The sequence below is a fragment of the Dasypus novemcinctus genome, chromosome 7 (assembly GCF_030445035.2).
Source record: "Dasypus novemcinctus isolate mDasNov1 chromosome 7, mDasNov1.1.hap2, whole genome shotgun sequence".
In the NCBI taxonomy this organism is placed as follows: domain Eukaryota; kingdom Metazoa; phylum Chordata; class Mammalia; order Cingulata; family Dasypodidae; genus Dasypus; species Dasypus novemcinctus.
Window position 1 is genome coordinate 96,762,509 of NC_080679.1, and position 16,416 is coordinate 96,778,924.

At 43.6% G+C, this 16,416-nt stretch overlaps 1 protein-coding gene across 1 annotated transcript in view; it reads right to left on the bottom strand.

The window, feature by feature from the left end:
- FMNL2 (formin like 2) overlaps positions 1-16,416 on the bottom strand; it is a 346,942-nt gene that overhangs the window by 24,519 nt on the left and 306,007 nt on the right. The window contains 10 exon segments of the mRNA XM_071216434.1: positions 68-148; positions 268-336; positions 1,667-1,901; positions 3,408-3,610; positions 5,298-5,422; positions 10,118-10,254; positions 10,256-10,319; positions 11,066-11,378; positions 13,008-13,109; positions 15,230-15,379. Coding sequence (XP_071072535.1) covers positions 68-148; positions 268-336; positions 1,667-1,901; positions 3,408-3,610; positions 5,298-5,422; positions 10,118-10,254; positions 10,256-10,319; positions 11,066-11,378; positions 13,008-13,109; positions 15,230-15,379 — 1,479 coding nt within the window.

Consider the following 16,416-nt stretch of genomic DNA (forward strand, 5'->3'; position numbering starts at 1 on the left):
TCTAGGACTTAATCTCTGCAAGCTGTTTTCTCCTTCATGTAGTTTTGATTTCTTTTAGTACACTCACCAGATCTAGACTCTGAAGCTTAAATCCATAAACTGCTCCTCGTTTACTGCTATTCATATAGTTTCCCAGGGCCAAGATGATCTGCAAGAAAAAAAAGAGAAGCACCTGAGTCCAGTACCCCAGGCATTCCCAGGCAGAGGCACATACTGCTGACAAGTCAGCTCACCCATACTTGTGTATATGAGGAAAATTTCACTTGCCTCCAGAATCTTCTTGAGTTTTTGAGATGACTTTATAGAGACAGATGCTGCTATAATTGCGTGCAGTTGCTAGAATCCAATCAAAGGAAGAAAGGGGGAATAAAAAGATACATTAAAAATTGGAAACCCTAATGATCAAGGTTTGTTTTTTTTTTCATTTTCTTCATTAATAAGGAGACCTCGGTTACGTCATTTAACAAGTTTGTGCTCATCCATTCATCTTTCAGAACACTGGAGAAACAATTAAGTTTATTTTTAGGATTAAATAAGGTAAATGTGCCTGGGGAGGATTTTAAGTAATGTTTCCATAATTTCTTAAGCTATTATTTTATTTTTTGAAAATGAAATTTTTTTAAAAATTGGGAATTCTAACTAGAAACTAAAAAATTACCCACTCCACCCCCAAAAGGCCTGCATTAAGATCTCAAAACCTTAGTGCCAAGACTCTTTTTTTCCTAAGTGTAACAAATATAAGTTGTCTCACTAGGGTAACCACATCACTACGTAAAAGCCCTTCTCAAAAACTATTAGCAGTAACAAGTCATGTCAAAACTTGCCTTTCACAAAATCTATACCCAATCTGTAACCAAGGAGGTACAGGGCTAAGTGTCAGGAGCATCTCCTGGTAGCACGCGATTCCCTGCCCGCCACCTCTCGCACTGTAATACAACTTGTATTTTTATATCAATGGAGCTGTCCAAGAATTAATAACAAAAGAGATAAAATCATCCTTCTGAAGTTCTCAGAACATGATCTGGACAAACTACCACAATTGGCAACTAATAAAAGTTTACTTAGAAACAGAACTGAAGTTTATGATATTCCTAAACCTAGCACAATGGAACAAGAAACGGTTGGCTGTTATTTCTATATCACTACAGCCTAATGTAATAAACTACAAAGGAAGATGACTCCTATGTTGAATTTATTGCTTCCAATGAAAGCCTATAAGCCTATTCGCTAAAGATACGGGATAGTTTTTAAAATTAAACCCAGAGTTTCCATTTTGCTAGCCCAGTCAGAGGACTGGGTTATTTTCCTAGAGGGACCCAAGTTTGAGGAAATAGTTCTCTTCGTTCCCTCTATTAAGGTGCACTTTGAAATGCAAAGAGTATCTGTACATGCAGAAAATGGCATTCTCGAGAGAGAAGAGTAGTACGGAAAATGGAAATCCACCATTTTTTTAAATCACATTGCACTGTTTTCTAAATTTACTTTGTACACACAATGTGAAAAAGACGAGTGAACTAAAAGGTGAACTAAAAGTGCAATCTAGAAAGTTCTGAAAAGGAGTCTTTAGAGACCCTTCACTGAATGTGATTCTGGGAGATTCTAAAAAGGGGAAAAAAGGTTTCTTTATCACTTTGGGCTCCCATGCCCAGCAGAGCTGGTCACTCACAGGAGTCAGCATCTGGATGCTTTCTGCAAAGTTCCCAATGAAGGCCATGATGGTCATCTTCTGCATGAGCCTCTCGATTTTACTGAACTGCATCATGAACCGGTCTTCATCCGACAAGTTCTCCAGCGGCTTCCTTTCCCGCTCATAGAGCCGAAGCACTTTCACCTCATTCTCGGTTGGCAAGAACCTCATTAAACATTCTACAAAGTCTACAGGCAGTGTCTTCAAGTCAAATCTGCAGACAGATGTGCACAGGTCAGTGCTAGAAAGAAAATCCCCCAGGCTTTTACTCACACGTCCGTCAGGGTCAGCTCATGAACGCCCAATGAGTCAACAACGCTGCAGACGTACCACGAAAGCCCTGCCTAGTGCCGCTTCCTGACTGCGGACCAAGTACCTTGAATAATGGGCTTTTCCTGAAAGCCTAGGCCGTATCACAGGTTTTTAATTCTTAGGCTCAGATTTCAATTTTAAGCCTCTAGAAACCAAGAGGAAATGACAGTAGGAAGAGGCAGAACCAAGGCTGGAGCAACTGGTGGTTTTTAAAGAAATGTGAGCATAGCTAATCAAGGAGACTGATTATCCACATAGCTACAGAAGACCTAGCGGTAACCATGAACCATACCAACTGAAACAACAGCCCAGGATTTTTTTCTTCTTTCAAAAATATCCATCTAAATTGCCTATACCAAAGGTTTTGGCATAAATGTGTACATGCTTTGAAGGACATGTGGCTCAATTTGAACCAACAATGATACATTTGTTACAACCTCTGTTTTATTCTCTGAACAGTATTTGCTCAGTGAAATAACAGATTTATAGTTAATCATCACTGCAAACAAGGCATATCAAGATTAAAAAAACAGAATTCCTATCATGGTTCAACCTCAGAACCCTGTCAATAACAGACTACAGGAGGGCCTAGACTAGGTAATGGTCCTGGTTAGAGACATGAAACTGGAACACGTTATTTCTTAGGGTCCAGCACTACTCTCAGATTCTCTGATCAAAATTTATGAAATATCAACTTAAGAAGACATAGGTCCTGAAACATTTAATAACATCCTTATCATACTTGAAAGTCACTGTGGCCACAGGAAGAGTAGAAGATGCTTCTAAAGAAGTAAATAAAACTACTGCCTTCTGTACAGTTCAAGAATAAAAAAGAACTAAGCTTTCTTAAAATGTTGAAAATGCTAAGAGCAACAGAAATCACATTCCTATTATTAATGAATTAAAATATGCATCTGTATCATATTTACATCTGGCATTGAACTGTATCATTCCACAAATGCCATCAAGTTAGTTTCAATAAATCTGGATTAAATTCAGTTACTCCAGAGAAAACTGACATTTTCTCCCTTCCCTAACATCTGTAACACTCGGCTCAACTTTCCTTTTATGTAAGCATTGCTGCAGGCCTATTATAAGAGAGCACACCAAGATAATAAATGATGTCACAATCCAGATGTTATTCTTCAAAAACGATTAATTATTCATTCTAACACAGCTCTCCCTAGGGTAATTTCTTGTCCACCTCTTTAGCGTTAGCATGTTATTCAACTCTGAAATAGCATATACATAATGAAGGGATTCTCTGGGCATGAATATAAAAAATGGCTCATTCTTTTATCTTTTATCTTGTCCCACTATTGAAATATTTTTGTTATTTACTGAATAACATTTTAATTTTTATCCTAAACCTTCGCGGCTATAATTTTCTAGAATGCCCTGAACTTACACATGAATAGCTTTACATATCTCATCGGCAGTCTTCCCAGCTTTCCTTAAGGTTATGGCAAGATTTTTGGCCCTATTTGCTTCTAACAGTGTTACTTTGCTTGATCCCTTCTGTGTTATCTTCTGTTTGCTTGAAGAAAGATCAATGGCAGGACCTTGGGCTTTTGTCTTGAATATTTCCTCAAACTCATCAACATTTAAATCCTGGAGGAGAGTGGGGTAGTGGGAAGATAAAAATAGTAAATTGGATTCTACTTAAAACTTTATTCAGATACCAGGTGTAACCCTGGCCCTGGTACCTCAAAAAAAAATTTTTTTTTAATTTCAGACAGTCACCCTTTAGACAGTCGATTACAAACTAAAGACCTTACTTTTTCTATTTAAATCCTGTTTTTGGCCCTGGCTGACCCTTCTGACACATTTACAGAGGTGAGCGTCTAAAATAGACACTGCTGGGAAGCGGATTTGGCCCAACGGTTAGGGCATCCGCCTACCACATGGGAGGTCCAAGGTTCAAACCCAGGGCCTCCTGGCCCGTGTGATGAGCTGGTCCATGCACAGTGCTGATGCGCGCAAGGAATGCCGTGCCACATGGGTGTGCCCTGCGTAGGGGAGCCGTATGCACAAGGAGTATGCCCTTCAAGGAAAGCTGCCCAGTGTGAAAAAACCACAGCCTGCCCAGGAATGGCACCACACACACAGAGAGCTGACACAATAAGATGACGCAACAAGAAGAGACACGGATTCCAGGTGCCGCTGACAAGAATGCAAAGCAAACACAGAAGAACACACAGCGAATGGACACAGAGAGCAGACAACTGGGGGGCAGGGCCAGGAAGGGGAGAGAAATAAAAAATAAATCTTTTTAAAAAATAATATAGACACTGCTTGGAAGTGGATTTGGCTCAACTGATAGAACATCCACCTACCCACATAGGAGGTCCAGGGTTCAAACCCAGGGCCTCCTGACCCATGTGGTGAGCTGGCGCATGTGTGTGCTGATGCGCGCAAGGAGTGCTGTGCCATGCAGGGTTGCCCCCCACGTAGGGGAGCCCCACGCGCAAGGAGTGTGCCCCACAAGGAGAGCCACCCTGTGTGAAAAGAGTGCAGCCTGCCTAGGAGTGGCCAACACAGCAAGATGATGTAACAAAAAAGACACAGATTCCTGGTGCCACTGACAAGAATGCAAGCAGACAAAGAACACACTACGAATGGACACAGAGAGCAGACAAAGGGGAAGGGGGAGAGAAATAAATTAAAATCTTAAAAAATAAAATAAAATAAAATAGACACTGCTGATGCTCTTTTAAATGCCCTTCAATAACCAGTCTGCCTAGATGGCCACCCAAAACTCAAAACTATCCATCAAAAGGAGGTAGTGTAATTGAGTCTTTATTTGCTTATAGCTCAATAAAGGGTTTTATTTTTTGGAGGTGGTGGTGGAGAGTAGCACTCAACCACTGAGCTACATTCACTCACCAATGAGAGTTGGTTTCTTCATTTGTTCATTTTTAGGAGGTACCAGAGATCAAACCTGGGACCTTATCCATGGGAAGCGGCACTCAACCATTTGAGCTACATCTGTTCCCCTCAATAAAAGGTTTTTATGCCCTTTTATAAATTAAGGGATTGTGTCAGATATATATTTTGTAGCTTATACTCACGATGCTCAAAACTCTTCTATTTTTAAAACATTTTTTAAACATAGTTTTAGAACTACCTTACAAAACAGTGTCCTTTTTTATTCTTAGAAATTATAAACTGTTTTCTTTTTTACATCAAGGCATGTAAAACACTAGCACTGCATCATGGAAACCTTCAGGTTACAAAAGCACCCATTTCACTTTTCTGGAAGAGAAGTCCCCTAGTTTACAATGAATGAGAACGATACCTCCAGAATTCGCTCGTCATCTATTTCATTGAAGACTGTGCCATTGATCTGATTGGGCTTCAGAGCAACCCAGTTAAAAACTGGCATCCTGAACTTCGTCTTGATTGGCTTCTTAATTTTCACAGCTGAAGATGTCAAAGAGAAAAAAATTAAGCTCCCACTAAGACCCCGTGGCTCTCAGGAACAATTAGACAACAGCCTTTGCAGATGACACTTTAACACTGGAGGAAGGCTGACAAGAGGCTCCCAAAATGCTTTGAAATATAGAAAACATCACACTTGGCCTTGGCCACAGCAATTTAAGGTCATCATTGGGTTGCCTGATACAACATACTATTAAAGCTGTCTAGAGGTCAAGGTTGATTTTTTTAAAAGCAGGCAGGCAACTGGATTGCCACGGTGCAATCACAATATTGAGACAATGCTTAGGACAAACACATTACTTGACAGCAAAAATTATTATTTATGTTATTGGAAGGATGGTTTGACATTGGTGAGTATAAGTTGAATTCTGCCATCCTAAATCCTTTGTTCTAAAGTAAATATTTTCAACCAAGTCTTCAAAAATGATCAGAGACTATAAGCAGTGGCTGTCTAAACCACTAGGAATGGAACATCAAGAAGGCTGACTTGAAGCCAGAGCAATATATTTCTGTGGATGATTTTGGTAATGGGAATATGTGCTGCTGAGTTATTTCAAACAGACTAAGGGCCATGGATGATCTGAATTAGAAAATGTTTAAGAAAACTGAAGGGGTACTTCTCAGAGAAAAACTGTATTGCTTCTTAGGAATTCCCTCCCCCACTTTTTAAGGGCAAGTCTTTCCCTGGTCTTAGCTCTTCGTGACTAGACAGCATCAATAAACACATTAAAAATACTGAAAACCCCTTGACACAGAATAAGAGCTCTATCTTTCAGGGTTGAGGGGAGAAAGTTTAATGGAAAACGTTGGCTATTTAAAATTCCTTTAACAGAATGCCTTTCCAGATCATTTAGCGCTCTATACTCTTCTTCGGTCTGTCCTGGGAAGCCCCCCACACTATCTGCCATCCTCAGCAAGAGAGGGAGGAGAGTGCCAGTGCTTCAGAACAGAGCAAAAGTAGAAGCAGCACACAAAAGAGCTTCAACACGGCTGTCTGCCTTGGCGGGAGTTAACCGAAAAAGGGAGCAAACGGTGCCTCTCCTTCCTCCAGAGTTACAAGGGTCACGTAAACAGCAGGCGTGTCATCTGATAAATCCACACAAAAGCATGCAGGAACATGGAAACACGGCTTTCACCAAACCAGGTCTTTCCACCAGCGAATGTGACACCTTGGTCTCCACTGCCCACCAGGGTCGGATTCCTCTCACTTCACTCCTGTCTACACTGCCCAGGAAACCTGATGGCCCCTGGGGACCACAGAAGAGCCCTTCCTCTGGTCAGGCACTTCCTGGAGGGGTGAGGTGAGGATGGCGTGGGGCTGTGCAGGGGCCTTCTGATCGTCTCAGGTGACAAGGAGATGCCCTTTGCTTCCTACCTCCCTCCACCGACACTGCAGGCCTCTGGGTGCTCACTGAAGGCCTTCTTTTGCAGCTGCCCTACTTTCAACTTTTGAGCACAACTAGGAATAGGCCTGAGGTCAGAACACAGGCAAGAGAGTTCACCACAGAAAGCTTGTACTGGCTCAGATGCTACCTCTGAGAGCAAGGGGCTGCGGGTGAGGAGGAGGAGCACACGGGGGAGCACACACCCATGCCCTCAGCGCTCAGGCTAAACAAAGCGGTTCTGGGTGGGTTGGTAGCTGTTCCAGGGAGAGAGCCAGAGACCAGTGGGAAGGGGCTGGAAAAGGGACCCCAGCAGCCTTCCCTGCTTCTGAGGAGCTCTCCTCTTTCCCTCAGCATAGATCTAAAGTCCCTCTAGAGTTGAGATCTCAATCCAACTGTGGAAAGTCCACAGCTTTTCTCAGAGGGGAAGGAAAGGGGGACACAAAACCCAGCTATCTCCCTAAAGGACAAGAATCTCTTCTACGGGATCAATGAAAAGGTGTGGGCAAACCTGGAGTAACATCAGCCAACACCAAGACTGCCCACAGACACAAAGTCAAATGCAATGGGTCAAAGTCAGATGGAGTGGGAAGATGCCAAGTGCAGAGGGACCAGCAGGGACACATGATAAATATGCAACACACTCAGTGAGGAGCAACCTACAGAAAAGCTTGATGGGCCCGTCTTTTGTGGAAGCAGAAAGAACAAAGGAAATACAAAAAAAAATTAGGTATGGTTAGAGTCAAGTGGCTCGGCAGTTCACACACTCTCAACTAGAATTTCACACTTCTTGGATACATTTCACAAGGCAACACAGAGCCAAAAATTCATTCCCATCCAGGCTTGCCTTGAAGACTGACTAGTGTCTTATTTTTGTCTGAAAACCAGTCCTTTTTAGAAGAGGGAGAGAAAAAGAAATCATTTCACTGCACTGGTTGCAAAGAGTCACATGGAACCGGGCTAGGTACTCTAGATGATATAAACAATCTTTTAATAAAAAATCATCAGCAGAAGCCTACATTCCACTGTGAGGATCCTAGCATATTGTCCTAAAACACGGTAAAGGATAACAGAGAGCCCAGCCATTAGTCACAGGTGCCCTAACCCAGGAAAGGAAACCAGATCTAGCACAGATTTGAGGAAGTAAGTCTTAACTCTTCAAATGGCATACCTCAAGCCATTATTATTTTCTCTATAAAATGCCAAGGTAACTCTCAACTGGATAAACTTCGGAGATCTCCTGGCCCTCTGTCTGGGCCGTGAAGACCACCCTTGCTCGCTGTCTTGTTGCCTCTGGGTCCAGAGGCTTAGACACCACAGGCTTCTGTCTTCCCAGAGCCCTTGGCAAATCAGCTCAGCTCAGTCTCATGGCTCTCCTGGGTCATCCGGATTGTCTGGTCTCTCAGTTCCAGGGAGAGAGAAACAATTACTGGACACACTGGCAAAGCTCTCACAACATGGCTACAATCACTAAGTATTAACAACCAAATCCAGGATGAGTACTAAAGAGAGACTGAAGGCATTGTAGAAATCGCCTGATCTCAAGCCATTGAAGACTCATCAGGATCTGGAACAGAATGTAAAGAGGAGGTTCTGCAGCCCCACCCAGGTCCTCTAAGCAGCAGACGATACAAAGGGGACAACTTCCGACTGTAGCAACCCTAAAGGTCACAGTTAGTTATCAGCTGAGCACAGAGCTCATCTTAAAATCGAGGCAATCAATAGCAGCCAACAAATTTTTAAAACTATAGTGGGAAGAGCGCAGGCAAAAATATCAGCCAGACAGGACAAGACCCATTCAGAAGGGAGCCCTGGATGTCTGGGCCCGTTCTCTGCCAAGGCAGTCTGAGTTCTGCCTCCCACGTCCCATTTTTTCCAGACAGAAAGGAAACTGTACCAAAAGAGACACACTGCAGGAGACACTTCTCACGGTGAGTGCTCTTTGGGGGCCACAAGGAATGGCTAATCAGGCAGCCCAGGTACATGTGACAGTTCATGGCTGTCACGTGCAGTCACTGAGAACATAACAAGGATGCTGGGAGCTTGTCATGAGTTGTGCTTCATTTGTTTTTGTTTTACATTCCAAAATCCAACCATTCCACAATGACTCTCCTCCAAATTTTCATTTTCAGAAACAATAAAAGTTCTAGAAAGAAGTGGGAGACGGGAAGACTTTGACGGGTAGAAACAAGTCTTAGGAGACGTCTCCTTTGCTTCTTGCAGTTTTATGGAAGTTGCGGTGGAAGCAAACACCACAGATTTGAAGTGGGACGTTCGGTATGGGTGGCTTTCACTAGTGCGATGGGAAGTGGGAAATCGTTGTCTTGCAGGCCTCGGACAAAAGGTTCTGAAAACTATCAGGGCCTTGGAAATGGAGGACGTTGCAGTGGTAGATCTTCACCAGAAATAAGAGACCTCACGGACGGGCTAAAGGGGACAAGGGAGCAGAACGTTCTAGGTGTCCCAGGGATGGCAAAGCTCAGCACAATTCCAAATGCAGGTGAAGCCTGTCTCAGTGACTGGGAAGTGACTTACAATATATTTAAGAAAAGGTGAAAGTTCATTACCACAAGTCAAAAATAAGAACTTATGTTCCAAGGCATTAGAGCAACTCTTCTCCTCTGCCACCCTGCCCTCCACCCTCTTACCCCCTGCCTTATTTCTGGCTTATTTCAGGTAAGGAGCCTTGTTCTATCTTCTGGTTAGCAGGACAACATGCTTTATTTGGAAGCACTGAAGGCATGGAAATACTGCTGTTAGCAGCATTTCCCCCTTGAAGCTTAAATCCACTATAGCAGGTTCTGATGTCCTCATCAGGTACGCACATGAAACTTCTGAAAGCCTACATCTGGCAGTTAAACAGGAAGGCATGACTGCTTTTAGAGATGACCTCATGAATATCTTTCTTAAAAATCAGGGCCGTTCGCACTCAGCACCTGTGCCTAACGCAGAGCTCTGACTATCACAAGTGTCCAGGAAATGTTTGCCAAACCCATGAAAACACAGATTCTCAAGAAGCACCTCATCTCCCTTCCCTTCTCTGGTGGAGAGGGTAGAAATGGAAGAAGGTAGAAGAGCGCAGAAATCTCCCACCAGCAAGCTGACAAAGGCTCCTCAGGAAAATGCCTGCTGTGAATGACAATTTCCCCTTCCCAGGCCGCGGTAACAGCAATGTGCTTCTATGAAGCAGAGGCACACGTGAGACAGACCTAGATTTTGAAAGAATGGCTGTGACCCTCAGGAGAGCAGACAAGTATTTCTTATAAAGTACCTGCTTTTACCTCTGTGCTCTTACCTGCTAATCCTGAGTTGAAAACCACGGTGGGCGAAGATGTTCCAGGGAGTGGGGGTGCCGAGGGAGGAGGTGGGGGTGGCAAAGGGGGAGCTGGCACAGTCTCGGCTGCAGGCCCGGGGAGAGGAGGAGGGGGGGGGCGGAGGGGGAGGCGGAGGGGGCGGAGGCGGGGGCAGCATGGGTGGCATTACTGGACCATTTTGTACTAGTGAAGGAGAAAAGAAACAAATCAACTTGGTTGAACAGTTCTTCCCACAATATGGCACGTGTACATAACATATCTGAAAACATCTGAAAGAATGAAAGGATTTTTTCCAAAGACAATAAAATCCCCTCACCAACAAACAGCTAAAAATTAACTACAACACAGGTGAAAGTGAAAATGTATAACCTTAATCTCAAAAAGCTAAAAAGCTCTTAAAAAATAAGTAAAATGGGCAAAGAAATGGGCCATTGGTTTAAAAAAAAAAAAAAAGAAATAAAAACAACCCAGGCAGCAGACTTGGCCCAGTGGTTAGGGCGTCCGTCTACCACATGGGAGGTCTGCAGTTCAAACCCTGGGCCTCCTTGACCCATGTGGAGGTGGCCCATGCGCAGTGCTGATGCATGCAAGGAGTGCCGTGCCACGCAGGGGTGTCCCCCGCATAGGGGAGCCCCACGTGCAAGGAGTGCGCCCCTTAAGGAGAGCCGCCCAGTGCAAAAGAAAGTGCAGCCTGCCCAAGAATGGTGCCGCACACACGGGAGGTGACACAACAAGATGATGCAACAAAAAGAAACACAGATTCCCATGCCGCTGACAACAACAGAAGCGGACAAAGAACATGCAGCAGACAGACACAGAGAACAGACAACTGGGGGCGGGGGGAATAAATAAATAAATAAATATTTTTTAAAAAACAAACAAACAAAAAATCCCAATCCTACCACAGTTCTCAAGTCAAGGCAGCCTACCTGCTTCAGGGGCATCTGATGACGGAGGTAGTGGTGGGGGAGGAGGGGGCAGGGCTTCCGAGGACGCAGCCCCAGCCACTGGTCCCGCATAGTTACCCGCTGCCACTTCTGACCCTGCAGGCAAAGCACCGGAAGCCACGACGGGCAGTATGGCGATGTCCCCGTCCCCTCTCTTCTGGATTTTAATGGTCCCTTGTTTCTCGAGTTCATGAATCTTTTTTTCCAGAGTAGACTGTCTTTGAATGGCTTCTTCTTTTTCTTTGACCATTTTTCTCAACGTGTGAACCTGGGTATTTGCATCATTGTAGATTTCCTGCAAGCAAAAAAAAGTTCACAGTCAAGAAGAATCTATCTTCACCATCAGTTTGGTCAATGCCATATAAAGAAAATAACTCAGAAACTGAATGAGGACCTTATACAGAACTCAGTCAAAACCTATGAGAGTCCACTAGTCATCAATTGTTCACTAATAATGTATACACAATATATTCTAACAATTGTCACTTTTAATATAGTCCTTCATACTTAATAAGTGCAGTGAATTAAAATTCCCCTGCAGGTGGAGAGGTGCAGGGCAGAAAAGACCCAAAACTAAGTTCGTACTGACTTTGGAATATACTGAAGGCCTGCTAACAGAGAAGAACACTGTGCTTCCACTTATTTTAAAATTTATTTGTTACTCCTAAATGCATATCCACTAATGAGAGACAAAAGGGCACTAAAGCAGACTTGGACAGCAGTCGGAGGGGGATTAAAACTCTGCAGAGCACGGCCCCATGAGTACCAGGGCCGACTGCTCTTGACTGGCCCGGGCCCTTGCAGCGTGCCCTTGACCGAGGCTCAGGCCAGCAACTGTTTTAACTTTTTCCCTTTGGTTGTACAGTTCACAAAATAGACCAAAGCTTCCCTCCACTAATTGCTTATTTCTCTCTAGCATTTTTAACAGAAAACAAAGAAGTCACAACTTTCGATTCAAAGCCTGTCCTGGTTCCTTTTCTGCGGGGCCCCCGGAGGTGCCAGGAAAAGGATTTTATGGCACTGTGCGTCCTCGCGGGGCCTTCGACCCGTGAGCACTCACCGCAAACCTCGGCAGGCAGGGAACATTCTTCACACCCTGCCTATTATTAATAAGCTGAGAGTCTGAACTTGAATTGAGTCCATATGCTACAACTTCGTTTCGATGGCATGCCAGAAAAAGAAATTGCCTAGAGTTAACTGTAGGACATGCCAGAGTGTCAAGCAACACACATGGACGTGATAACCATCGCGTAAAACACGCCATTTCATGAGCGGTGGTGTAAAGGCAGGCCGTGTGGCTGAAAGCCCTCCGGGCATTTTGGTGTTTTTATGTGCTATACAATTCCAAGCCCTCCGTAAAAACCTGACATGTAATGTAAAACAACAGTACAGCCAAATAAAATATCTGGGATTATCTGATAGTAAAATGGATGGATTTTGCTTTGCCTCCCCGCCCCCCCTCTTTTTGGTGAATGCCATTACGTCTCAGCTATGTTGTGATTTCACCATTTCCATGGCAACCACCAAATCTGGTTTCAAGGAGAAGCAAAGCAAAGAAATACAAAGAAGCCCAGGGCCTAATGGAAATAAATAAGTGGCATGAATTAAATATGTGCTGTGTTTTTTATTTCCAACCAAATGGCTGACCCACAGAATCAATGCAGCCTCTTCCAGACCGAAGCAACATCGCTGCTGCCAAAGTCTGTGATAAAGAAATTGAGTCCCAGTAGGTGACTGCACACATGCTCACGTCTACATACCCTGACTGTGTGTACTCTTCATTTGAGTATCAGCTCTGAAATGGTTCCAAACAATATGCTGCATCAATGCATTCCTCTGAAATTAATGTACCCCTGCTCAACTAGACTAAGGCTGGCGCGCATTCCCCGCATTGCCCACCCGGGGCAGCCGTCCTCACACTTACTCGGACAACATCCAGCTCCTTGTTCCTCTGCATGAGCTGCTTTTCCAGTTCCACAATCTTGGACATGGCTTCGTTCTCTGTGTCTTGCAGTTTTTCAGACAACTGTAACATTTTGAAAGGGAAGCTGTGTCAAAACACAGGGCCATTCTGATCTAGATTCCTTGGTTTTCAGAAAGTATTGCTCGAAGACCATTAGGGACAAAAGTCTTTGCACGCACTCCACAAGTTGTTTTCTAGAGTTGTTAATATGTATTTCCTAACAGAAACTAAATTTATATGTGACTTTTAATAAAACCCGTATGTCAGCTCCTCAGCGTTTCAATGTATGAACTGTGTCTCCCCCCATTTTTGCAGGGTTCACAAGGATAGAGGGCAGAGGTGAAGGAGGAGGGGAAGCCCTCCCAAAGAAATGGCACCAGTCAAAAGCTTTTGAAATAGCTGATCCATAAAACTTGGTTCTATCAGCATATGTCCGCCGATTGAAAAAAAGATTATTACTGCTTGTTTTAATTTGAACTATCCAAATAATAAGTCCTTGGGGTGGGGGTGGGAGGGTAGTTGGCATAAACAGGTGGCCCGCTATGAAAATCAGTGTATACACACACAGACATAGATACAGGACTGCAATGCTGGCAGAAGCTTTGAGAAAAGGATAGGGTGAACATTGTATTAATTAGCTGCTTTTAGCATAATACTATAAAATTGAGCAAAATTGATTCCTTATATTTTCCTGGAAATGAGCTCAAGTAAAGAAAATCAGAGGGATAAGGTAAGGAGGAAGAATGGAGGTTTACTTTGATGAGGTTCAGAATACAATGTAGGGAAGCAGATTTTGCTCAACGGATAGAACGTCCACCTACCACATGGGAGGTCCAGGGTTCAAACCCAAGGCTTCCTGACCCATGTGATGAGCTGGCCATGCGCAGTGCTGATGTGCACAAGGAGTGCCATGCCTTGCAGGGGTGCCCCCCGCATAGGGGAGCCCCGTGCACAAGGAGTGCACCCCGTAAGGAGAACCCCCAGCGCAAAAAAGTGCAGCCTGCCCAAGAGTAGCACTGCACACATGGAGAGCTGACACAACAAAAAGAGACACAGATTCCTGGTGCCACCGACAAGAATACAAGCCGACACAGAAGAACACACAGCGAATAGACACAGAGAGCAGACAACTGAGGGGGGGAGGGGTGGGCAGGGGAGAGAAAAAAATAAATCTTTTTTTAAAAAATTGATACAATGTAAATCTTTTAAGGGAAGAAATATTGGAGCTGAAAATTCTTTTTCCAAGAAGAGGCCAACAAGGTCACTGCGGCACTTACAAAGTAGGTTTTTTGGCTCACCAATATGGCTCACACATGAGTCATGAGGATGCCCATTTTTAGAGTGATGGCAAAAGTGAAGGATATAAACATTTCCTAAAGAAATGTGGAAGAAACTAAATGGACCGCTCAAAGGGAAAGACTCCCCTCCAAAAAGAGACAATTCATTTCACAATCAAGAAGACAATCAATTAGAATGTCATCAAAAGAATTTGGTCCTCATATGCTGGGGATATTGAGATGTATCACTCTTCTCTCCACTCTTGCCATGTTCACATACTTGTTTAAAGGAACAAATGAACAACCCCTAGACTCCTATTCATAGCCAGAAAAATCTCAGAAAAATAAGCTCCTGCCTGATATAGAGTTGATATTATACATTCAAAGTAGAAAACGTATGGAAAAGTGCACTGACTTCCTTGAAAATGCCTGTTGTTGACATGAATCTACTTAGAACATAAGTAACCACATGCAAGGAATATGCAGGCATGCATCATGGAGATACATCATCCTGTCCCCTGGGCCTGGATGGACAATTTGGTAGAAGATGACTCATATTTCAGAAAAAGATACATCACCTACAGCCTGCTTATCTTTTAGGTTATGCCAATCATCTCTCTCTCCTGTGCCCATAACTGAGAGGCCCATAACTGAGGGGGGATAGGGGCTCAGCTGTACCTAAGCAGGTAAGTGCGCTAAGGCCAAGATACCTGGCTCCACTTTGCCTTAATTAATACAACCTGCCACTTTGAAAAAACTAAGAATGGCTTCTGACAGCTCTGCATCCCAAGTTACAGCTCATTCCTACACTCCAAATCCTTTTATTTGCCGCCATAAAGTTAACATTCATTCTGATTGCACCCAGTTGAAGTGTAAGCAATTTTTCTTTTTCTGAGCTGTAGTTACATGAGAAATGTTTTCTTCCAGTTCTTCCACTCTCTCCAAGGCTGCATTCTTGGTCTCAGCATCTTCCAGCAGAGCTCCCACATCAAACACGTTGTCCAGGTAAGCCTGAATCTGTACCTGCAGCTTGTCACTCTCGGTGTGTTTCAGTTTCTAAAAATCAAAATGCAAGAGGAGATGGTGTGAACTTATCTGTGGAACAGAACATAATTACCCCGCAATTGTAGTCCAACCTCTTCCAAGAGAGGGTTCAATAAAGTACCGTCCTTAACAGAAGTAAGGAGTGACTGGCTAAGAGAGTACAATCAAATTGCATTCTGGGGAATACATCCTCCCAAATATACACATACTTTCCTATTCCATGTATATTTCAGCCCAAAACATTTCGCTGTCAGTGAAATCAAGATAACAGAAAAATAAAAGTGGCTTTGAAAGGGAACAACTGTTACAGGCAATAAAAGTGAGGGTGTCTGTGTAGTAGGAGAGACTGGAGCGGGTGCAATCTTTGCCTGGGTAGTAAGAGTGGGTCCCAGTGTGGGGAGGGGGCCAGATGGGGAGGAGAAGTCGACTCCAAGAGAGGGTACACTTTACTTAGGAGCTTATTTCACCACAGGGTGCTAGAGCCCACCCCTGTGTCTGCTTCCCTAATTCACTGCCCAGCATGAGCAGCTCAGGGTTCCCCAAAGCACAGCGCAGGAAGCTTTCCCTCATTCATTGTATCCCAGGGCAGGGCACACCGAAGGAGCTCTTGGCTAACTCTGTGGTGAAACTAGAATAAAACAAATCAGTGAATCTTCTCTACAAGCAACATAAGTCATCACTTGCCATGGGAAAAGATGAGTGGCTAGAATGGTATCTGGCACATAGATGATGGCAATAAACGCCTGTTGAACAAATCAATGACTACTAACAAGGCTGAGTTGCTGAAGACTAATGAAGCATTTATATATTATATGCATTGATATGATGCTTTTTACCTCTCCTGCCTAACAGTATGCCTTTAACCACTCTTGTCCAAAAGCAACAGACCAAGAAGTTAAAGAAAGAGAGCTTTAAAAAAATATTTAAAGGAATTTCACTCTACATAAATTCTCAAGAAAATGGATTTTCTCCTAAGTCTAATCTGGAAATCTACAAATTAGACTATTCGGAAGAGAATATGTTCCATCTTGGTTTAGTAGTCAGAAACG